Genomic DNA, 24,597 nt, shown 5'->3' with positions numbered 1-24,597 from the left:
AAGGTATAGATATGACAGGCATTGGTATGTAGTTTTCTTTCTTTTTTTGTGCTGTCTTTGTCTGGTTTTGTCTTTTATCAACCCACTAGTACTCTACAGTCTTTAGTGATAAACCCCTATTTCATTCCTAATATTAGTAATTTGTGTCTTCTCTCTTTTCATCTTAGTGGAGTTTTATTGATTTTATTGATCTTTTTCAAAAAACTGCTCTTTATTCCATTCATTTTTCTGTACGTTCAACTTTAAAAATTTTTTTAATGTTTACTTTGAGAGAGAAAGAGAGAGTGTGCGCATGAACAGTAGAGGGGTGGAGAGAGAGACACACACAGAATCTGAAGCAGGCTCCAGACTCTGAGCTGTCAGCACAGAGCCCAAATCAGGGCTCAAACTGTGAGATCGTGACCTGAGCTGAAGCCGGCCGCTTAACTGACTGAGTCACCCAGGCGCCCCTACCCTTTCCACATTTCATATGTAATTGTCATATTTCCTCTATATACATTGAGCACCACATCAAATAATGCTATGAACTTTTGGTTCAAGCATCAAATATGATTTAAGAGCTTCATAAGGAGAAGGATAGTCCCTTATATTCGCCATTGCTTTTAATCATTCCATTGTTCGTCCTCCTCTGAAGTTAAACCTTATTCACTTACTTCTTTCTGTTTGGAGAACTTCCTAAGGATAGGTCTGTAAGGGACAAATTCCTTTAGTTTTTCTTCATTTGAGAATATCTTTATTTCCCCTTCATTCTTGAGAGGTCGTTTTTCTTGATACGGGATTTGTAGTTGATAGCCTTTTTCCTTCAGCACTTGAAAAATGTTGTGCCACATTTTCCTGGCCTCCTTGATATCTAATGAGAAATCTGACATTCTAATTACTGTTCCCTTATAGATACTATTGTCATTTCTCTGTGGCTCCTTTAAAGATTTTTTTCCCTTATTTTGGTTTTCTGAAGTTTGACTATAAGGTGCTTTGTATTTCTGTAGTTAAGAAACTCTGTCCCAGTAAATATGAAAATTTATTATGTGAAAAAGATTGTATTTTAATTCAGTGGAGGAAAAGATGTTTTCTTTATTAAATGGTATTATCTTAAAGAAAACAAAGCAGATACTTATACAGGTGGATTAACACTTTAAATGTAAAAACTAGAATAACAAAAATGAAAATAAACATCAAAGAAGCTGTATGTAAAATATAGGAATCCAGAAAAGGGCCAAGGGTCAGGAATATACAAAATTCTCTTGCAAGTCAATAATAAAAAGATAACCCATTTGGAATGTTGGCAAAGAATATGAATAGACAGTTCATAGAAAACAAAGTCCAAAAGCCCAGCAAACATGAGAAGATGTTCAAATGCACTAGCAGCCAGAGAAATGCAAACTAAAGAGTGCGATGTTTTATACCCGAAGACTTAAAAGAATTAAAAATAATGGTAACTCTTACTGATGATAGGATTATAGAGGGAAAGATACCTTCCTAGATTGCTGGATGAAATGTGATTCTTACACCCTTTTGGAAAGCCATCTGGCAATACCTATTAAAATTCAACCCAGGAATTCCACACTTGGGAATCTGGCCATTAGAAACAAAAGAACTGGTGTATATGGATATATGTAAGAACAAGGGGATTTAAGAGTACTTATGGCAACATTGTCTCAAAATACTGGGAGTCAGTGGAGCGCCTGTCAGCAGGGAAATGGTCACATGAATTATAGTGTATCCATATTATAGAACCATTGAAAATAATGAATTGGAGTTACACTATTTGACTTAGCAGGATTTTTGTGTGTTATTATGGAAGTAAAATACATCGGAGTGTGTATAATATGCTCCTACTTACCAAATACTGACAATTCATATTTATCAAAATTCATATAAATGTTGATGTATATGTGTATGTGATTATAGAAGGATATGGAAGACCTTATACTGAGTTAGTAACTTGAGTTTAGGAGTAATATGCATGGACGTGAAAAGGAGAGGTAGAAATGAGGCATATAAAAGATTAAAAAGTAATTGACCATTTTTTAAAAATCCCAGTATATATTATATCTCATTTATACATTCAAATGAAATTGTGCGTGTGTATGTAAAATTTCTCAAACAAAGAACATGACCTCTGGAGTCATTCAGACATCTGGGTTCAAATTCTGACTCTACCACAGTCCAGTTTACGGGTTGTGTGACCTTATGCAAATTCCTTAGTATCTTTCAGTCAATTTTCTTCTCACATGTTTTGTTGGGGTAGAGGGAGGAAACAGTAGTACCCATCTCATAAGATTTGTTGTGAGGGTTAAGTGATGACAATATGTATAAAGTGTTTAGCACAGTGCCTGGTTTATAGAAAGTACTCTTAAAATGTGTGTTCTTACTATTGCCTCACTTCTTTTGCTCTTTGACATTTGTATGTTTTTAAAAATTCATTACCAGCTCCTAACTTTCTGGAAACATTCCCCTGTGGCTTATATGACTTTACATATCTTCTTAGTTCATGCCTGTTTCTAATTGTTCTTTTCATTTTTTAGCTGGCTTTTTTTTTTTTTTTTTTTTTCTTGCTTAGGGAAATTCCCCTCCCCCAAAATTGCGGCAGGAGCTGTCAAAGAATCTTTTGAGTTAGGTGACTGGGTGAATAATGGTACTCTCTATAACAACAAAGTCAGGATCTAGGATGGGATCTGTAGAGTTTATTTTTGAAACAAGATGATTTTAATTTTTGACACTTATAAAAGTTTGGTGCATCAGTGAGGCACCCAGATGAAAATGCTCAGTAGTTAGCACTCAAAGGGATGAGGGCCTGGGGCAGAACCTTTGGGTACAGTCAATGGAGGAGGAAAAGGTTCTCAGTGAGGATGGGGAGGTATCATAGAAGCCAAGACAAAGGAGCTCTTTAAGAAGGAGCTGGGCAAATCATCTCTCTACTGTGACCTTTCTGGAGCTTTAGCTCTGTGGGTCCCACTTTCTTCTGGTATTGTCGCTTATTTTCTTGCGACACTTGCTGTGTTCATAACTGAATCAGCTTCCTTTCCTCCAACTAACTTCCTTTCCCCAGTATTTCCCCTTTGTGTGGACTAGTGCTTTCATTCTCCTCATCTTTAGCGTCAGAATCTAAGTCATCTTTGCACTCACCCTTCCCTGGCTTGTCATACAGAATCAGTAAATTACTAAGACTCTAGTCTCTCATTCAACTCCTTTATTCCCAGCCTCATTTCCTGCTTAGGTTATTTTGATAGTATCCAAGCTTTAGTGTATTCTTCTGGGGTTTTTTTTTTTTTTCCCCGTCTTTCACAGTCTTTTTAAAAGAACTACATTAATCAAATCCTTCCCCATTTTAAAAACCATCAGACTTCCTGTGCCTTCAACACTTTCCCAAACTGTTCAGAAAAAGAGAGTGAGATGTTAAAGGGAAAAGTTAATACGATCACCATTGACAAAATTGGTCAAATCAGCTCTTAGAAGGTTGTATGTATATTCTGTCCCTCTCTTAAAGGGTCAAAAATTCTTATTAGTGTAACTTGAAAAGTTCTGCAGAACTGAAATTTATGTATCTTTGTTTAACTTATTTTGGTAGGTTGTGTTTTCCAAAGTTGGCCACAATAACTCCCATACCGCATATTCTTCTTGCAATGACTTTGACATGCTTCATTTTGAGAGAGGTTCATTTTTCCTCTCTTTGAATATGGGTAGGCTGTGGCTAACATGCCACTGATGCCATGTGACTTGTGAGGCTAGGTCTTAAAAGGTTACTGTTTTAATTTGGTCCTCTTGAGACAATTGCTGTTGAAACTCAGCCATTATGTTCTGAACAAGCCCAAAATAGTCCATGTGGAAAGACCACATAGAGTTGTCCAGTGCAGGTGTTCCTGGCCAAAACCTATCTGACAGCAGCATCTGTCATCAGACATGTAAATAGAGATACTTCCAGATGGCATCTCCTGCCCCCAGTGTACATATCACACACCCGGCTGTTGAGTCTTCTCAGCAAAGGTCCCCAACATTATGGATTAGAGATAGGCTATTCTCCTGCTGTGCCATTTGTCAATTCCTGACCCAAAGAATCCATGAATATAGTAAAATGGTTGCTTTAAGCCACTAAATTTTGGCGTAATATGTTATGTAGCAAGAGTAACTGGAACACTCATAAAATATATGCGATCTTGTTTGTGAATAATGACAGCTTGCTTTCTTTTTATCCAATTCACATACTTTTATTTCTTTTCTGTGTCTTATTGTATTGGCTAGGACCTCAAGTACAACACAGAATAGAAGTGTTGATAGCAGATTTGTCTTGATCTCAAACTTTCGGGTCGGAGGTGGGGGTAGGGTTGGTTTTCAGCATTGCACCCTTAATAAAATGTTTGCTGTAGGTTTCTTTTATAGATACTTATATTTCATCAAGGGAGATCCCTTTTTTTCTTTTTTTTCTAAAGAGTTTTTTCATGATTCTTTATTGGATTTTATCAAGTGTATTTTCTGTGTTGGTTGAGATGGTTATATGGCTTTTCTCCTTTATTCTGTTAATGCAGTAAATTGACTAAATTTTGAATGTTTAAACAGCCTCACATTTCTGATATATACACAATCTGATTGTCATGTATGGCCATGGTTTGAATCACTGGATTTGGTCTGCTAATATTTTGAATAGAGTTTTTGCATCTATGTTCATGAGCGAGGTTGGCCTGTAACTTTTCTTTCTTATAATGTCAGGTATTGATACCAAGATATGCTGGGCTCATAAAATGAGTTAGGAAGTGATCTCTCTTTTTCTGTTTTCCGGGCAACTCTGTTAGATTGGTGTTATTTCTTCCCTAAGCATTGACTCTCATCTGGCCCAGGAATTATGGACTCAGTGTCTTTACTAGCTATTGGACTATTAAGAGTCTTCTAGCCTTTTTATGTTTGTCTGTATTGGAATTTGCCCATATCAAATGTATTGGCATAAAATTCTTCATGATATTCTTTATCATTTTGATGATATAACTCCATTATATTTTTAATGTCCATAGAACCTAGAGTGATAGCCTCTTTTCCCATCTTATTGGTTATTTGTGCCCTTTTTCTTTATGAGTCTTCTCAGGGGCTTATTTATTTATGACTCTTTTGAAAGGCTAACCTTTTGGCTTTGTTAATCCTCTGAAATGTAAACTTTTTTCCTATTCCATTAACTTCTATTCTTTATTATTTTCTTTTTTCTATTTTTCTTTATTTGGATTCATTTATTTTTCCTAACTCCTTAAGATAAATAGTTACATCTTTAATGTCCAGCCCTTTTTCCCTAATATTTTAGAAAGCATTTTAAGACTTTAAATTCTCCTGCAGTCATACCTTTATCTGCATCCCATACTTTGAAATTTCTTATTTTCATTATTCATTTCATTATTACTTAGTTTTCAATTACATTGTGAATTCTTCCCCTATTCATCAGTTATTTGGACATTTATTGTTTAATTTCCAAAAATTGGGGGATTTTCTTATTATTTTTGTTATTTTTATCTAATTTCCACTGTGGTTAGAGAACATACTCTATTATTTCATTTTTTTGGAAATTTATTGAGACTTGCTGTATGGTTCAGTATATGGTCAGTTTTGGTAAATGTTCATGTGCACTTGAAAAGGATGTGCATTTTGCAATTATGTGGTACAGAATTCTACACATGCTGATTGTGTTAATTATGTTAATATAAATATTATGTAATTAAGTTTTCTATATTTTTATTGGCTTTTTTCTTTGTTTATTATTTCAGATATTGAGGTATGTCAGAATCCTCTACCACGATTGTGGTCCAATCTATTTCTCCCTTTACATTTGCTAATTTTTAATTTTTCTCTGGAGGCTAAAATATTATGTACATACTTATTTAGAATTGTTATGGTCTCCTGGTGGATTGACTTTTTGAAATGTTCCTGTTTATGTTTCATGTGCTTCTTACTTTAAAGTTTACTTTTTAAATCTGACTTCAGTATAACTATACCATCTCTTCTTTGATTAGTATTTCCATGGTTTATTGTTTCCATCCTTTTACTTTTATACATTATGTATCCTTATTCTTAATGTGTATTATTTATAAGTAGCACACAATTACTTGTTTTATTTTTATCCAATCTGATCATCTTTGCCTTTATCTAATTAATGTAATTGGTCTATTTACACTTAATTTATTACTGTTATATTTGGGCTTAAGTAGTTTTACTGGTTTTTTTTTTATTTATTTGTTACACTTGGTCTGTATTACTTCTCTGCTTTCTTCTTATATTTATATTAATTATATTCTCTATTTCCTCTTTTATTACACATTCTTGAGCAGTTCTTTTATTGGTTACTGATTTTTCTAACAGATTTTTTTTTCCAGTACTGTTTTTTCTCTAGCTTTTCATATGGTTTCAACACAAGGCTTTCCTTGCTAACATGGGATTGAACTTAATTCTAATGTACGTTTTAAACTAAATTTAAAACAACCCCCAGACTCACCAGATTCATAGAGCTCTCCAGTATGTTAACGTTCATTAATAGAGTAACTAAAAACTTAACAGAACTTTAAATAAAGCTTCTGCTGCTGTTTTTGTACATATTTGTACTTCTTTTGTTGTGTTTTGAAAACAATTACAAATTTTATATCTCATCACTGGGACTTAAAAAATTCAATTTTCACTTGTTTAGTCACTAAATATTCTACAAGTAGTTTTAGTACTAGTGCCCAGAAACATCATTAATTAACTGTCAGTCAGGGCTCAGGTACATGCAAAGTATATGCTCTGCTCTGTGTAGTTGTGGGACATTAACACAGCCCTAGTGTTTTAACTCTGAAAGAAAATCATCTTACTACCTCTGTTTCAAAGTTAGTGTACTTTAATTGAAGACTATCTGGACATTGCAACACAAATTTGGTTGTGCTTGTCACAGCAAGTGCCCTCCTTGATACCCATCTCTCATTTGGCCCATCCCCCACCCAGCTCCCTCCATCAACTTTCAGTTTATTCTCTATAGTTAAGAGTCTGTTTTAGGATTTGCCTCTTTTTCCCCTGTCATCCGTTTCATTTTCTAAGTTTCATTTTCCACATATGAGTGAAATCATAGTATTTGTCTTTCTCTTATTTTGCTTAGCATATCCTATAGCTCCATCCATGTCATTGGAAATGGTAAGATTTCATTCTTTTTTATGGCTAAGTAATATTCCATTATATACATATAGTACAACTTCTTTATCCATTCATCAGCTGATGGACATTTGGGCTCTTTCCATTATTTGGCTACTGTTGATAATGGAGCTATAAACATTGGGGCGGATGTGCCCCTTCAAATCAGTATTTTGTATCCTTTGGGTAAATGCCTAGTAATGCGATTGCTAGATCATAGGGTAGTTCTACTTTTAATTTTTTTTTTAATGTTTATTCATTTTTGAGAGAGAGAGACAGAGTGAGAGCAGGGGAGAGGGAAAGAGAGAGGAAGACACAGAATCCGAAGCAGGCTCCAGGCTCTGAGCTGTCAGCACAGAGCCTGCTGTGGGGCTTGAACTCACAAACCATGAGATCATGACCTAGGCCAAAGTCGGATGCTCAGCCCACTGAGCCACCCAGGCACCCCTCTACTTTTAATTTTTTGAGGAACCTCCATACTGTTTCCAGAGTAGATGTACCAGTTTGCATTCCCACCAAGATCGTAAGAGGGTTCTTCTTTCTCTGCATCCTCCCCAACATCTTTTGTTTTCTGTGTTGTTAATTTTAGCCATTTTGACAGGTGTGAGGTGATACCTTATTGTGTTTTGTTTTGTATGACACAGGTTTTTTAAAAATACTTTTATCATTTGCAGTTCTTACATGCATGAATAAAGCAGAATTCTTATTGAGTAGCCAAAATGAAATGCAAATGTTATTTGGATTTGGATGCTAAAGCTAAATGAGACTCATTTATAACTCCACTTGCAAATATTTTTGTTCATTAATGTAGCCTCACTGTCTCACCGGCTGACTTTATAATAAATAAATATTATAAATTTGAACTGTAAAATTTATACTGATCAAATGCTGCTTTTCTGTTTTATATATTGTCTAGGTTTGTGTAAGATTTAATTGGAAATTTTTTTTTCTAAATAAAATTAAACCCATTAATAAAAACAGATGAACACCTATATTTAGGTAAGTAAAGCTTACCTAAGTGACACAAATTGTATTCACACTTGGTTTTTATCCACCCTAAGTCTTGCTGGTTATCAAAGCTGATTTCATTTAAGATTGCTTATAGGCTGTGTTTGTAGGTAGGGCCATCAGCCTCTACTATTATATACTTAGAACACATTGTCCCTTCTTAATTGGACACTTGTTTGCAGACCAAATCACCTTGGATTCTTAGGTAAGGAAGAACTTGAAACTTCTTACTGTTAAGGTTTCCTTTGCTTTTCATTTATTTATTTATTTTTTATTATTACTATTATTATTATTATTATTATTATTTTTGGCTATGTGGGAATCAGAAACATAAGTGTGAGTAAAATTAAAAGATGCTCTGTCGGGGCGCCTGGGTGGCTCAGTCGGTTGAGCGTCCGACTTCAGCTCAGGTCATGATCTCGCGGACTGTGAGTTCAAGCCCCGTGTCGGGCTCTGTGCTGACAGCTCAGAGCCTGGAGCCTGCTTCAGATTCTGTGTCTCCCTCTCTCTCTGCCCCTCCCCTGCTCACATTCTGTCTGTCTCTCTCTCTCAAAAATAAATAAAGATTAAAAAAATTTTTTTAATAAATAAAAACATTAAAAAATTAAAAAAAAAAAAAGATGCTCTGTAATACATAGGTTTACTCCAGGTCTCTTAGTTGTATTTTATTTGAGGTATTTTAGAGGTGTAATTAATTTTTTGTTTTCCAGATTTTATAGACTGTATTTGAATTTCTTATCTATTTGAATTCTCATTAATTTTGTGGCTAATCAAACTCCCAACATGTCATTTGTTTAAAGTTAAGTATTTATGAATAGAATATAGTTAATAACTTTGGATTCTCTTCTAGTGCAAGTACGCAGTTTATCCAGTGTCTTCTCGGATGGTGCTCTAATTTAATGCAGTATAGAACAGTTAAATCTCATTGTTTCCAACATTTTATAAATGTCATAAGAGCTTTATAAATATACTCTGTTTTGTGACAGTTTCAGAGATTGGAGTACAGTGACATGTGTTAGTGAACTAAAGATCGATCCTTAAGAAAATGTGAGATGATACTTTCGTTTATTTAGTCAATTTATTTTGAGTGAAGAGGAGTCCCCACTTTTTGAGTAAGAATTTTTTTTATTTTCTAAGTCGTTTTATTTGGGAAAGTTTTAGACTTTGGGTTACACATGGAGATTGGGGTGTATGTTAATGTTTTCTTCCTTCCTGTGTCCAATCCTTACCTTAACCTAAGGTGGCTGTCAATCTGGGGAGGTTTGGGTGGTGCCAGTAGTGAGTTTGTTGACTGTTGTGCCGTGAGAGTATGGCATGACATGAATAACAAGTGCATAGATTACCAGGTGAAGTTTACCTGGTTACCTTTACCACCGTTGACTTATGTTAAAGAAAGGTGCTGTGAGTTTAGAGTTTATTTGAGGTGTTCAGGGAAGACCTCAAGTAGGAGGTAGGATTTGAGCTATGTCTAAGATGGGAAAGATTTGAAGAAAAAAATCTGGATAGACAATGCAGGATGTATCAATCTAGATCCATTCAAGAGACAGAAGCCACACAGTAACTCACATGGTTAATTTAATATAAGGAATTATTAAGCTGTGGAAGAAGAGAAACTATAAAGTTACTGTATAAAGAAAACTCTAAAGATCCCCTAGGGATGAGGGAAAGTACCCAAGAAGAGACAAACTGGGAACGTGGGTTTAGATCTTATTTAAAAGGTGTGGTTGCGGCCCAGTGTGTGGTAGAGAAAGTTGGTGGTTGCCTGCGCCAAAGCTGATCCACAGTTGCCATGTCAGGACCAGTGAACCAAGACTGGTGGGAGGGTGTGCAGAGTGAACCAGGGTGCTGGTGTAGGTGTGAGGTCTGGAGCGTGTGGTGCCTGCATGGAGGGCCACAGGAGCAACTCCAAGTGAGTTGAGGCTGATAGGCAGTTACAGAGCAAGTTGGGACACTGCTTTGGGTACTGCTGGAATAGGGAGTTGAAGAAGCTTCCTTTTTTTTTAAGCAACCCAGAGCTCTATTGGGCAAGGCACTTCCAGCCTACTGTGTGTGACAGAGGTCAGGTGGCTGGCTCTTCAGTGTGCATGTGAGCTGAGGAGAGGGTGCAGGGAGCAGCCACCTGGTCTGAGGTACTATCTGGGACTCTTGCTACATTGCTGCTGCTGCCAGAATAGAGAGCTAGAGGAAGAAGAAACACTTTGCAGCCAACCAAATGCTGGACAAACTGTACTCTATAGGCACCTAGTATTAGAGTAGGGTTTTGTTTTGTTTGGTTTGGTTTTTCAATCTTGGTGCTGTTGACTTTTGGGCTAGATAATTTTTTTGTTGTGAGTGTTATCCTAGGTGTTATAGGATGTTTAGTAGGATCTCTGGCTAATCTGATCCTGATTCATACTCCTGTGAAATCTTTCACTTCACTGAAGATGTGTCTCTCTGTTTCTCCTTACTCTTGTGGTTTGTTTTAATTTTGTGTGTGTGTGATCCTATAATCCAGAATAGATGAGTGGTCATATACCTACCATATATGCTTGTGTTTATTGAAATTTGCCTTTTTTAAAAAATTCTTGAATATTGTCTTTGGCCCAAGGTTTTACATTTTAGCAACTCATTTTATTGTTTTTCTCCTCTCATTTAGAAATGGACTCCAGTATCAAGGAGGAAGTTCCTGTGCATGAGGAATTCATTTTATGTTGCGGGGTTGAAACCCAGGTTCTAAAATGTGGGCCCTGGACTAACCTCTTCAATGAGCAGAGAGCCAACAGGCCTAAGCTGCTTATTTTTATTATTACAGGTAAGTTTAAAAATCTGGATGAGGAGTCTTTATACAGATACTTCTACAACTTTTTCAGATTTTAAAGAGAATTTGATAAATATAAAAAGCTTTGTGGAAAGAAATAAAATCACTCAAACTATTAATAACAACCACGCTTAGTACTTTAGTGGCTGGGCTTTTTGTTTTTCTTCAGTGCATTTATATTATGTATATTATGTTGTGTATTACATATGCATTTTATTTTTATTGTTTTTAATATGAAATTTATCAAATTGGTTTCCATACCACACCCAGTGCTCATCCCAACAAGTGCCCTCCTCAATGCCCATCACCCACTTTCCCCTCCCTCCCACGCCACATCAACCTTCAGTTTATTCTCAGTTTTTAAGAGTAAAAAAAGAGGATCCTGGAAAGATGGCAGCGTAGGAGGACGGTGGGCTCACTACGCGTCCTGCTGATCACTAAGATTCCACCTACACCTGCCTAAATAACCCAGAAAACCGCCAGAAGACTAGCAGAACGGAGTCTCTGGAGCCAAGTGCAGACGAGAGGCCCACGGAAGAGGGTATGAAGGGCGGAGAGGCGGTGCGCGCTCCACGGACTGGCGGACAGAGCTGGGGCAGAGGGGCGGCGCGCCAGCCAAGCAGAGCCCCCAATTCTGGCTGGCAAAAGCGGAGGGGCCGGACGGAGTGTGTTTCGACAGCAAGCAGGACTTTACATCTGGAAGGTTATAAGCTAACAGCTTTGCTCAGAGAACGGGAGGGCTGGAGGACAACGGGAGGGAGAGTTGGTGAGCCCCGGACGACAGAGCTCAGCTTGGTGGGGAACAAAGGCGCTCACCAGCGTCATCTCCCTCACCCATCCCCCAGCCAAAATCCCAAAGGGAACCGGTTCTTGCCAGGGAACTTGCTTGCACCGCGCAAACACCCAACGCTGTGCTTCCGTGGATCCATCCCTCCGGCGGATCTGACTCCCTCCCGGTGCCGCAGGGCCCCTCCCGAAGCGGATATCTGAAGGAAAAGCAAGCTGAGCCTGCCCCTCCCGCCCCTGTGAACCTTGCCGATCCACCCCAGCTAATATGCCAGATCCCTAGCACCACAAGCCTGGCAGTGTGCAAGTAGCCCAGACGGGCCACGCGACCCCACAGTGAATCCCGCTCCTAGGAGGGGGAAAGAAAAGGCACACACCAGTCTGACTGTGGCCCCAGCGGTGGGCTGGGGGCAGACATCAAGTCTGACTGCGGCCCGCCCACCAACGCAAGTTATTCAAGACAGCACAGGGGAAGTACCCCACAGTCCTGCACTACTCCAGCGACTATCCAAAATGAAACGGAAGAATTCCCCTCAGAAAAACGTCCAGGAAATAACAACAGCTAATGAACTGATAAAAAAATGATTTAAACAAGATAACAGAAAGTGAATTTAGAATAATAGTCATAAAATGAATCGCTGGGCTTGAAAACAGTATAAAGGAGAGCAGAGAATCTCTTGCTACAGAGATCAAGGGATTAAGGAACAGCCAGGAGGAGCTAAAAAATGCTATCAATGAACTGCAAAATAAAATGGAAACAACTACAGCTCGGATTGAAGAGGCAGAGGAGAGAATAGGTGAACTAGAAGATAAAATTATGGACAAAGAAGAAGCTGAGAAAAAGAGAGATAAAAAAATCCAGGAGTATGAGGGGAAAATTAGAGAACTAAGTGATGCACTAAAGAGAAACAATATACGCATAATTGGTATTCCAGAGGAGGAAGAGAGAGGGAAAGGTGCTGAAGGGGTACTTGAAGAAATTATAGCTGAGAACTTCCCATATCTGGGGAAGGAAAAAGGCATTGAAATCCAAGAGGCACAGAGAACTCCCTTCAGACATAACTTGAATTGATCTTCTGCACAACATATCATAGTGAAACTGGCAAAATACAAGGATAAAGAGAAAATTCTGAAAGAAGCTAGAGATAAACGTGCTCTAACATATAAAGGGAGACCTATAAGACTCGTGACTGATCTCTCTTTTGAAACTTGGCAGGCCAGAAAGGAATGGCAGGAGATCTTCAATGTGATGAACAGAAAAAATATGCAGCCGAGAATCCTTTATCCAGCAAGTCTGTCATTTAGAATAGAAGGAGAGATAAAGGTCTTCCCAAACAAAAACTGAAGGAATTCGTCACCACTAAACCAGCCCTACAAGAGATCCTAAGGGGGATCCTGTGAGACAAAGTACCAGAGATATCGCTACAAGCATGAAACCTACGGACATCACAATGACTCTAAACCCATATCTTTCCATAATAACACTGAATATAAATGGACTAAATGTGCCAACCAAAAGACATAGGGTATCAGAATGGATAAAAAAACAAGACCCATCTATTTGCTATCTACAAGAGACTCATTTTAGACCTGAGGACACCTTCAGATTGAGAGTGAGGCGATGGAGAACTATTTATCATGCCACTGGAAGTCAAAAGAAAGCTGGAGTAGCCATACTTATATCAGACAAACTAGACTTTAAATTAAAGGCTGTAACAAGAGATGAAATAGGGCATTATATAATAATCACAGGGTCTATCCACCAGGAAGAGCTAACTATTATAAATGTCTATGCGTCGAATACTGGAGCCCCCAAATATATAAAACAATTACTCACAAACATAAGCAACCTTATTGATAAGAATTTGGTAATTGCAGGGGAGTTTAACACCCCACTTACAGAAATGGATAGATCATCTAGACACACGGTCAATAAAGAAACAAGGGCCCTGAATGATACATTGGATCAGATGGACTTGACAGATATATTTAGAACTCTGCATCCCAAAGCAACAGAATATACTTTTTTCTCGAGTGCACATGGAACATTCTCCAAGATAGATCACATACTGGGTCACAAAACAGCCCTTCATAAGTATACAAGAATTGAAATTATACCATGCATACTTTCAGACCACAATGCTATGAAGCTTGAAATCAACCACAGGAAAAAGTCTGGAAAACCTCCAAAAGCATGGAGGTTAAAGAACACCCTACTAAAGAATGAGTGGGTCAACCAGGCAATTAGAGAAGAAATTAAAAAATGTATGGAAACAAACGAAAATGAAAATACAACAATCCAAATGCTTTGGGATGCAGCGAAGGCAGTCCTGAGAGGAAAATACATTGCCATCCAGGCCTATCTCAAGAAACAAGAAAAATCCCAAATACAAAATCTAACAGCACACCTAAAGGAAATAGAAGCAGAACAGCAAAGGCAGCCTAAACCCAGCAGAAGAAGAGAAATAATAAAGATCAGAGCAGAAATAAACAATATAGAATCTAAAAAAACTGTAGAGCAGATCAACAAAACCAAGAGTTGGTTTTTTGAAAAAATAAACAAAATTGATAAACCTCTAGCCAGGCTTCTCAAAAAGAAAAGGGAGATGACCCAAATAGATAAAACCATGAATGAAAATGGAATTATTACAACCAATCCCTCCGAGATACAAGCAATTATCAGGGAATACTATGAAAAATTATATGCCAACAAACTGGACAACCTGGAAGAAATGGACAAATTCCTAAACACCCACACTCTTCCAAAACTCAATCAGGAGGAAATAGAAAGCTTGAACAGACCCATAACCAGCGAAGAAATTGAATGAGTCATCAAAAATCTCCCAACAAATAAGAGTCCAGGACCAGATGGCTTCCCAGGGGAGTTCTACCAGACGTTTAAAGCAGAGATAATACCTATCCTTCTCAAGCTATTCCAAAAAATAGAAAGGGAAGGAAAACTTCCAGACTCATTCTGTAAAGCCAGTATTACTTTGATTCCTAAACCAGACAGAGACCCAGGAAAAAAAGAGAACTACAGACCAATATCCCTGATGAATATGGATGCAAAAATTCTCAATAAGATACTAGCAAATCGAATTCAACAGCATATAAAAAGAATTATTCACCATGATCAAGTGGGATTCATTCCTGGGATGCAGGGCTGGTTCAACATTCGCAAATCAATCAACGTGATACATCACATTAATAAAAGAAAAGAGAAGAACCATATGATCCTGTCAATTGATGCAGAAAAGGCCTTTGACAAAATTCAGCAACCTTTCTTAATAAAAACCCTGGAGAAAGTTGGGATAGAAGGAACATACTTAAAGATCATAAAAGCCATTTATGAAAAGCCCACAGCTAACATCATCCTCAATGGGGAAAAACAGAGCTTTTTCCCTGAGATCAGGAACACGACAGGGATGTCCACTCTCACCGCTGTTGTTTAACATAGTGTTGGAAGTTCTAGCATCAGCAATCAGACAACAAAAGGAAATCAAAGGCATCAAAATTGGCAAAGATGAAGTTAAGCTTTCACTTTTTGCAGATGACATGATATTATACATGGAAAATCCGATAGACTCCACCAGAAGTCTGCTAGAACTGATACATGAATTTAGCAAAGTTGCAGGATACAAAATCAATGTACAGAAATCAGTTGCATTCTTATACACTAATAATGAAGCAACAGAAAGACAAATAAAGAAACTGATCCCATTCACAATTGCACCAAGAAGCATAAAATACCTAGGAATAAATCTAACCAAAGATGTAAAAGATCTGTATGCTGAAAACTATAGAAAGCTTATGAAGGTAATTGAAGAAGATATAAAGAAATGGAAAAACATTCCCTGCTCATGGATTGGAAGAATAAATATTGTCAAAATGTCAATACTACCCAAAGCTATCTACACATTCAATGCAATCCCAATCAAAATCGCACCAGCATTCTTCTCGAAACTAGAACAAGCAATCCTAAAATTCATATGGAACCACAAAAGGCCCCAAATAGCCAAAGTAATTTTGAAGAAGAAGACCAAAGCAGGAGGCATCACAATCCCAGACTTTAGCCTCTACTACAAAGCTGTCATCATCAAGACAACATGGTATTGGCACAAAAACAGACACATAGACCAATGGAATAGAATAGAAACCCCAGAACTAGACCCACAAACGTATGGGCAACTAATCTTTGACAAAGCAGACAAGAATATCCAATGGAAAAAAGTCTCTTGAACAAATGGTGCTGGGAGAACTGGACAGCAACATGCAGAAGATTGAAACTAGACCACTTTCTCACACCATTCACAAAAATAAACTCAAAATGGATAAAGGACCTGAATGTGAGACAGGAAACCATCAAAACCCTAGAGGAGAAAGCAGGAAAAGACCTCTCTGACCTCAGCCGTAGCAATTTCTTACTTGACATATCTCCAAAGGCAAGGGAATTAAAAGCAAAAATGAACTACTGGGACCTTATGAAGATAAAAAGCTTCTGCACAGCAAAGGAAACAACTAACAAAACTAAAAGGCAACCAACAGAATGGGAAAAGATATTTGCAAATGACATATCGGACAAAGGGCTAGTATCCAAAATCTATAAAGAGCTCACCAAACTCCACACCCAAAAAAACAAATAACCCAGTGAAGAAATGGGCAGAAAACATGAATAGACACTTCTCTATAGAAGACATCCGGATGGCCAACAGGCACATGAAAAGATGCTCAACGTTGCTCCTCATCAGGGAAATACAAATCAAAACCACACTCAGATATCACCTCACGCCAGTCAGAGTGGCCAAAATGAACAAATCAGGAGACGATAGATGCTGGAGAGGATGTGGAGAAACGGGAACCCTCTTGCACTGTTGGTGGGAATGCAAACTGGTGCAGCCGCTCTGGAAAACAGTGTGGAGGTTCCTCAAAAAATTAAAAATAGACCTACCCTATGACCCAGCAGTAGCACTGCTAGGAATTTACCCAAGGGATACAGGAGTACTGATGCATAGGGGCACTTGTACCCCAATGTTTATAGCGGCACTCTCAACATAGGCAAATTATGGAAACAGCCTAAATGTCCATCAACTGATGAATGGATAAAAAAATTGTGGTTTATATACATAATGGAATACTACGTGGCAATGAGAAAGAATGAAATATGGCCCTTTGTAGCAACGTGGGTGGAACTGGAGAGTGTGATGCTAAGTGAAATAAGCCATACAGAGAAAGACAGGTACCATATGGTTTCACTCTTATGTGGATCCTGAGAAACTTAACAGAAACCCATGGGGGAGGGGAAGGGAAAAAAAAAAAAAAAGAGGTTAGAGTGGAAGAGAGCCAAAGCATAAGAGACTCTTAAAAACTGAGAGCAAACTGAAGGTTGATGGGGGGTGGGAGGGAGGAGAGGGTGGGTGATGGGTATTGAGGGCACCTTTTGGGATGAGCACTGGGTATTGTATGGAAACCAATTTGACAATAAACTTCATATATTGAAAAAAAAAAGAGAGGGAGGGAGCCAAACCCTAAGAGACTCTTACATATACATTTTAAATCATAATTGGAAGTATGCATATAGTTTTGTAATCTTTTTAAAATGTCTTAATACCTAGAATAATTAGAACTGCCAAATTTGTGACATTTTTCTAAATAATTTTTTCTGTCTCATTCCAAGATGATTGTAAGTTTACTGTGGAACGTTTATTTATTCTGAGATGTGGAAGCTGGGTCATTTGTGACTTTTGCAGAATCACTATCAATAGAATGTCCGGGGTAGTTTCTTGATCGTAGATATTCAAAGCCCTTTTAAACTTGTAAGTTAGAACATATTATGTATATATATATATATAGAGAGAGAGAGAGAGAGAGAGAATAGATATCTATCTATATAAAGATATATCTCTATATATCTTTATATCTCTATATAGAGATATATCTCTATATCTCTATATAGATATATCTATCTATCTTGTATGTATACATATATCTATATAGAGATAGATAGACACATATCAGCCTTAAAGATTAAGATTAAGAATGAAATTGTGACTATATATCATACCGTATATAGCTAAGCCAATGAGGTATTATGATTGCATTTCTTTTCTTGTACATTTTTTTCTTGTTGTTCTCTCTGAGCTAATTATTGTCTTATTTGCTTAGTTTTCTACTTTTGAATCACTAATTTATCCTAAAATTATTCTCTAGGAAATGAGAAAAAATGTTCTTTTAATGCATTTGAGTAATCAGTCTGGTTTTGGTTTTGTTTTTCTCATTTTTGTTTTGTTTTGTTTTGTTTCTTTGGAGATATGCTTCCCAGAACTCTCAGTTCATTGGCTCCAGTCTGGACTGATTGCTCTGTAGGTCTGCTGCCCAGGCCATGCTGGGAATTCCTGTCACTTTTCTCCTGAGTTAGATTCCATTTCCTGGATCCCACATTTTCTTATTTCTTGCTTTATTGGTTAAGCACATCTCTTAGTAACTTCCTGAGAAGAGGTACATGGGAAGTAATCTTTTAAAGATCTGTCATGTCAGAAAATGTCTTAAACTTCTAGTTTGGAGATAATTTTTCCTTAGAATTTAGAGGGCATTTTAGCTGTTTTCCACAGTCCAGAGCTGCTTTTGAGAAGTCTTGATATCATTCTGATTTTTTATCTTTTGTATTTGAAGCTCACCTGCAAGGAAAAGCATTTTAGGTCTTTTCTTTGTTCTAAGATTCTGAAACTTTACCATAGAGCACCTTGTATGGATATTTTTTTCATACACTATAGGTTTTTGTGTACCCTTTTAAACCAGAGAGTCATATACTTCAATCCTAAGAGCTATGTTTTCTCTTCTTTTTTTATAGTCACCTGTTTCATGGATAAATTATCATTTTCTTTGGCTTCTTGCATTATTAGAGTTTTTTACTTTCTTCCTTTTTCTGTTTGCATTAGCATTTGTTTTTCCTCAAATATCTGGTAATCCTGACTACCCTTTCATTTTTAAGAGGAAGACCCAAACAGCTATTGGAATCTTTGTGTTCAGGGATGAGGCTTGTCCTCAGGTGTGCCTAGAGTGACCAGCTATTGTAGTCTGAGAGATTTTCTAGGACACATGCCTTTCAGTACTAAAACCACAACAGTCCTATGCAGAGCAAGATGGCTGGTCACCCTAGATCCCACACTAGGGTAAGGGTAATTGGGGAGGAACCCAGCATTTCACTGGAGAATTTCCAGCTTTCAGTTATCTCTACCTATTTCTTGGGTCATTCAGTTTTCCTAGGAAGGAATCTCCCAATATCCTGTTTGAGGAGTGGAAGCCTGTTTGTGAATGTTCAGGGCTGAACAAGGGAAAGAAGGTAGGAAGTTTCAGTGTTTAGTAACAGTTAATCAAAGCTCTTCTCAGTATAGTGCTTCTGTTTTCAGTTGGCCTAAGATTCCTGACCCAAAACCTCTTCCGTTTAACCTCTTCTGGAAATAAAATTTCCAGTTTCCTTTCATGATATAACAGTCATTTTAGAAAGCAGTCTGTTGGCATCTATTGAAATTAAAAATACATATGCTTTAATAGCAGCTAGGGAGAGTTTGAAATTATAGGCATGACAAGTACTGTTTGATGGAGCAGAGATTTGAGGCCATGGTAGAGTATAGGATTGAGAAGGTAAGTAGAAATGTTGTCTTGGACTGGAGACAGGATATTCTTCAGAGGCTAGCATGAAGGAGGTGAAGTTAGTTACCAAAGTGGAGAAAGTGTGAAAGCACGTCAGAGAGAGTAAAGTAATTTCCTGCCTCCTGAGCTCTGTTTTTTCTTCTAATTAAGAGTTGAGGTGATCTGTTGAGAATAAATATGGCAGAGGGTAGATAAGGGCCCTGAGGAAAGTGGTCAGCATTGAGAATAGCAGGTATACAGGATGAAAGGAATTATCAACTGAGAACAAGTAGATTTTGAGCAGCACTGTGATGGAATAGCAGGTATATTGGGAGTGAAGTCTGACCTATCAGAGGTAGAATGGTTTGAATGTTAACCATTTCTGGGTAATGAAAAAATCTAAACCAGTGGTTCTTAAAGTTGGTGTTGGGACCAGCAGTATCATCTGAGAACTCATGAGACATGCAGGTTCTCGGGCCCCACCCAGACCTTCTGAACCAGAAACTCTGGGGGTGGAACAGTCTGTGTTTTAACACGCCTTCCAGGAGATTGTGATATGCTTACCACTGATCCTAGGCTGTGGCTATCAGAATTAGTTGCTTAAGTTTCATGTGCAGGAAGTTCGTTGAATTTGATCAGGGTAATGAATTATGGGACAAAAGTGTTGGCTCAGTGAATCTACCCAGATTTTGAAATCTCCTGACATGGAATGGCACCTAAAATTGTTATTTAAGGGCCAGGGTTTTCAGGGAATGTGTGAGAGTGACTAAGAAGTTGATAGATGGAAATGGAGGAGGAGAGGTTGTTGCAATAAGGTAGATGAGTAGGTGGAGCTGACAGTTCCCTGTGCTTCCCTACTCAGAGGTGTCCGTTCACTCGCTCACTCACTTACCCTCAGAGCTGGGAAGCTTGTGTTGCAAAAGTCTTTGCTCTCCTTGAGGTGCATGAGGTGTTAGAGAAGAGTGCAGGCTCTACTGTGGACGCTTGAAAGGAAGAGTCCACCATAGGGCAGAGCCAGGTTTAAAATATGAGGAAGAGACAGATAGAGGGAGCATTCAGTGAAGACACTGTGAAGAAAGAGAAACTTAAAACATTTGTTGCTTTGTGGTGTCATTGTTTTGTGGTGCTTTGACATTTTCAGATCATTCTTAGTTTTTCAGTGTTCTTTTATGTTTGCCCTTCTATTCTCATTGCTGCCCTTGGCCCTTTTCCTTGGAGTTCATGGGAGCTGAAGGCTGGTGCTGTTCATTAGTTTATGGAGTTCAGAATTGTATTTTATATTTGGGCTTAATCTATTTATACTGTGGGGAAAATTAGGATGACAGTATTTCAAAGATTGTTAAACCACTGAAGACATCATATTTAGTCTGTCTCTGATAGATTGATGTAACATGTCATTTTAAATCACTTTGCTTTTGCAGCTAGCAAAATTAATCACTTTTAAGTTGGTAATGATAATGAGGAGTGATTTATTAGAATCCACAGATTGAGGAACTTTTAACTTCGTCTTTTCCAGTGAAGCTTTGTTGTAGAATTTCCGTTAAGTAACAATATCCTTGGACTTTCTTTAAATAGAGAAATGACCAAAGGGAACCAATTTGAGAACTCACTGTAAAATATATTGAGTCATTATAACTCTCCAGTGGTCCTTTGGGGATAATAGAGTCATGCAATATGTCTTAGATTTGAGTACAGTGATCAGAAATGGAGTGGACAAGGCTCCATGTGCAAGCCCAGTGTTCTTTCCATCTGACAACCTTCTGTATAGATGCTATGCCACATTAACTTTATATGTGGCAGGTTTTGTCTCCTACAAGATTAAGTGGAAGGCAAAAATCTACAATTGCAACGTTGAATAGTTTATTGGCAGTTGGGGTCTAGAGATGGTCACCACAGCCTCTGTTATATGTTACTCAAGCACTTGACTATATGTTTGATCAAGCATATGTTTATAACACATTTTGATATCCTTTGATAAAAAGTTTTACTAGCGTTTTTGTATTGAAATGTTTTCAAACATCCCTATACCTGAAAATACACGTATACATACATGTGTGAATGTGTGTATATCTGATTTTAGCTGCAGAAATAAGACCCTTTCAATTTTTTGTGGTTTCCTAACCAGGAAGTTAAATTCATGGTTCATAAAATGTTATTTAAGGGCCATGATATTTAAGCAGTGAAGTATGCAAAGACATTTAAACGGTTTGCATTACATTTTCCACTTCTATCTCACTTGTCAGTCGGATCTTCCTGATACTTACTGGCCATTGTGGACTCTTCTGTTTCTTCAGGAGCCAAGCTCTTCATTGCTTGAGGGCCTTCATACCTGTTCTTCTCCTGTTCTGGTATCTTCTTTCCTCAAATTTTTACAAGGTCGATTTCTTTTCATCTTTTGGGTCTTAGCTAAAGGTCATCTCCTTAAACATTTTTCTCAGGCCACCCTAATCTCTTCCCTTGAGGATCCTCCCACAATCATCATATAACTTCTCCCACTCTTGAATTAGCTTCTTTATTTATTTAGTTATATGTATATATTTTCCTACTGAATATGAATTATAAAAAGGCCTTTAACTGTCTTGTGCCTGACACAGTGACTTCCATGTAGAAGGTGATCAGTAAATAATTGGTAACTAAAAGAATATACAAAAGAAGCTATAGTACTGAATAGAATGAAATGAACATGAAGCAGTTGAAAGTATCATTTACTTGATGATGACAAAATAGTGAACAAGAAAGCTTCAAGGTATTTGCTTAAGATCTTATAGTCATTAAGCAAGAGAACTCAGAACCCAGAGATAGGTGGAAAAACTGGTTTTGTAGCAATTCATTAGCTAGTACTTTTCAGGTCCATATTGTAACTCATTGTGATTCGTGGTAATTATTGCATCTAACTCATGTAGGTGTTATCTTTGGATTCTCCTTAAACCAGTTTTAACGTGCTGTGCACCTTAAACTTACAGAACACGACATGTCAGATTTATTCAATAAAAAAATAAATATATAATAACAATTATAGTAATAATAGCTACCATTTATTCAGCCCTTTCTGTGTGCCAGGTGTTGTGCAAGTAATTGCCCATTCATTATTCCTAATGATAAGGCCAGCTACTCTGTGGGGCTTTTGTAAGATTAACTAATACAAGGTATGCAGAAGATCCTAAATGGGATAGTTTATGTTGAAGAACTGAAATGATGAAGAAATCAGTGTCAGGTAGTTTATGTTCTTTTCTAAATTCAGTATTATTATTTTCTTTTGTATATTCTTCCAGTCATCAAGTACTTATTGAGCACTTATCATCTGTGTGACCTTGGGCAAGTTGTTCAACCTCTTTGTACCTCAGTTTCGTCATTCATAAAATGGAAGTAATAATAGTACTACCTCAGGTTGGGACTAAATGAGTTAATACATGTAAAGCACTCAAATGCTGCCTAGCATGTAGTAATTTCTAGCACTTTAAAATGTTGATGACTATTATTTTCTACCCATGTGAAAAAAAATGGTGGAACTTAGCTGAGAGACCTAAAACATTTAAATATGAGACATAACCCACTCCCAGAAGATTATACTCAGTAATATAAAAAACATCAAACCTTTTTAAATTAATGTATAAATGAGGTGAATTTCATCAGAATTCCAAAAATAAATTTTAAAAATTGAACCTGGTGGAAATAATTCTAAAGGTTATGACACCAGCCTAGAAAATTTAGGGGAAAAAATTAAGAGAAGGGATTTGGCCTGCCAGTTACCGAAACATTTAAAAAAAAAAAGAAAGGAAGGAAGAAAAACAATGTAGTAATCAAGGCAGTATGGTGCTGGCAGAGGAGAAAAGGAAAAAATAAATGGAATTATTTGGAATCAGAATTAGCAAGCAAATGTAAGAATTCAGGGTTGAATTCGGAAGACATTTCAAATCAATGCAGAAAGAATGGGTTATGTAATAAATGGTCTTGGGGCACTTGGCTAATCATTTGGAAAGAAGTTGGATTGCTACTTTGTACTTGATACTAAAAAATATTCCAAACTTATTAAAGATTTAAATATAAAACATGAAACAGTGCTGTCCACACCCACCTTAGATGTTATAGCCCCAGTGCTGTACACCCCTCCTCTCTTCGTCAGCCAGTCAGCTGACCAGAGAACATATTACTGCATTTAAGAAGTTTCTGTACTATTTAACAAAGATGTCACTGGCACAGTTACAAAAAGGAATTTAGAACTCAAGTCACTAGGTCTGAATGCAACAGAAGCAGACTAGCGATATGGACGACAAGACCATTTACCGCCATCGCTAGCCATGACACGTCTGAGTAGCTAACATTTATACAGCACTCGCATCGAGCAGTGTTTAGGTGCTTTACCTTTATTAATTCACTTAGTTCTCACATTAGGTAGTGCAGTTATTATCCTCATTTTGAAGACAAGGAAACCAAGGCTCAGAGAGGTTAAATAACTTTCCAGAGGTCACACACTTAATAAGTGCAAAGCCATGATTCCACCTCCCACAGTCTGGCTCCAGAGTCTGTGCCCTTAACCGCTTTGCTACATTCCCTGTCAAGAAAACTGAAATGATGAAGAAATCAGTGTCATTTGACAAGGGTGGCAGAGGTCATATCAGTGCAACAAAACCATGTCATCTAATTACAAAGAAGAGAAACCTAATAGCATGAAAAAATAATAAATTGTACAATAGATATTGCTGGAAATGAACTAGTGTCTGTGAAAGCATTATACAGATGGTGACTGCAAGATGAAACCCCATTTCACTGTCATTTCCCCCTAAGATATATCAGATTGACTCTTTTTTCTAAAAGGTTATTATTCATTCTGTTTCTCTATAGCAAACCCATGTCAAAAATACCTTCTGTACATACACAAGAAAAATCTGTATGTTGGTGGTCTTTTTCCCAAAAGGTCAAACTATACATATGTTTACAATAGAAGTACTTGTGATAAATGACAAGGAAACACTCAGTACACTCCTCAAAGTACGCTTTGTGAATGATTCTTACACTGATTTGTTTTCATGCAGCTTGGTAACTGAGCAGAATAATATCTTGAAGGGCTTTAGAGGCAAGATTAATGACTTTAAACCAATAGGATGATAATGGGAAGCCAGTGTAAGGTGTTTAAATAGGATACAGCTATGATTTGATCTGAAGTTTGAGGGTATCTCTCTGGGTACCTGAAGAATGGATTCCCGGGGGACAAGAGTAGCCAGAACTCCCATTGGGAGACTAGTGCA

At 37.4% G+C, this 24,597-nt stretch overlaps 1 protein-coding gene across 6 annotated transcripts in view; it reads left to right on the top strand.

Annotated features, from left to right (window-relative positions):
• Positions 1 to 24,597, top strand: part of LDAH (lipid droplet associated hydrolase) — a 110,583-nt gene that overhangs the window by 2,860 nt on the left and 83,126 nt on the right. For 5 of the 6 annotated variants that reach the window (XR_009615100.3, XM_078444936.1, XM_078444938.2 and 2 more), the window contains exon 2: positions 10,775 to 10,930. Coding sequence is in view for 5 of the 6 variants with exons in the window: in XM_078444938.2 (XP_078301064.1) it covers positions 10,775 to 10,930 (156 nt within the window). In the remaining variant the exon portion in view is untranslated. Of the gene's footprint in view, positions 1 to 10,249; positions 10,269 to 10,774; positions 10,931 to 24,597 lie in introns of those variants that run through there. The other variant, XM_078444937.2, reaches the window with a different exon arrangement.

Source organism: Panthera onca, chromosome A3, assembly GCF_046562875.1.
Source record: "Panthera onca isolate mPanOnc1 chromosome A3, mPanOnc1 haplotype 2, whole genome shotgun sequence".
Taxonomy (NCBI): Eukaryota; Metazoa; Chordata; class Mammalia; order Carnivora; family Felidae; genus Panthera; species Panthera onca.
The sequence above is the reverse complement of the archived record's forward strand: the minus strand, read 5'-3'. Positions and strand labels throughout refer to the sequence as shown.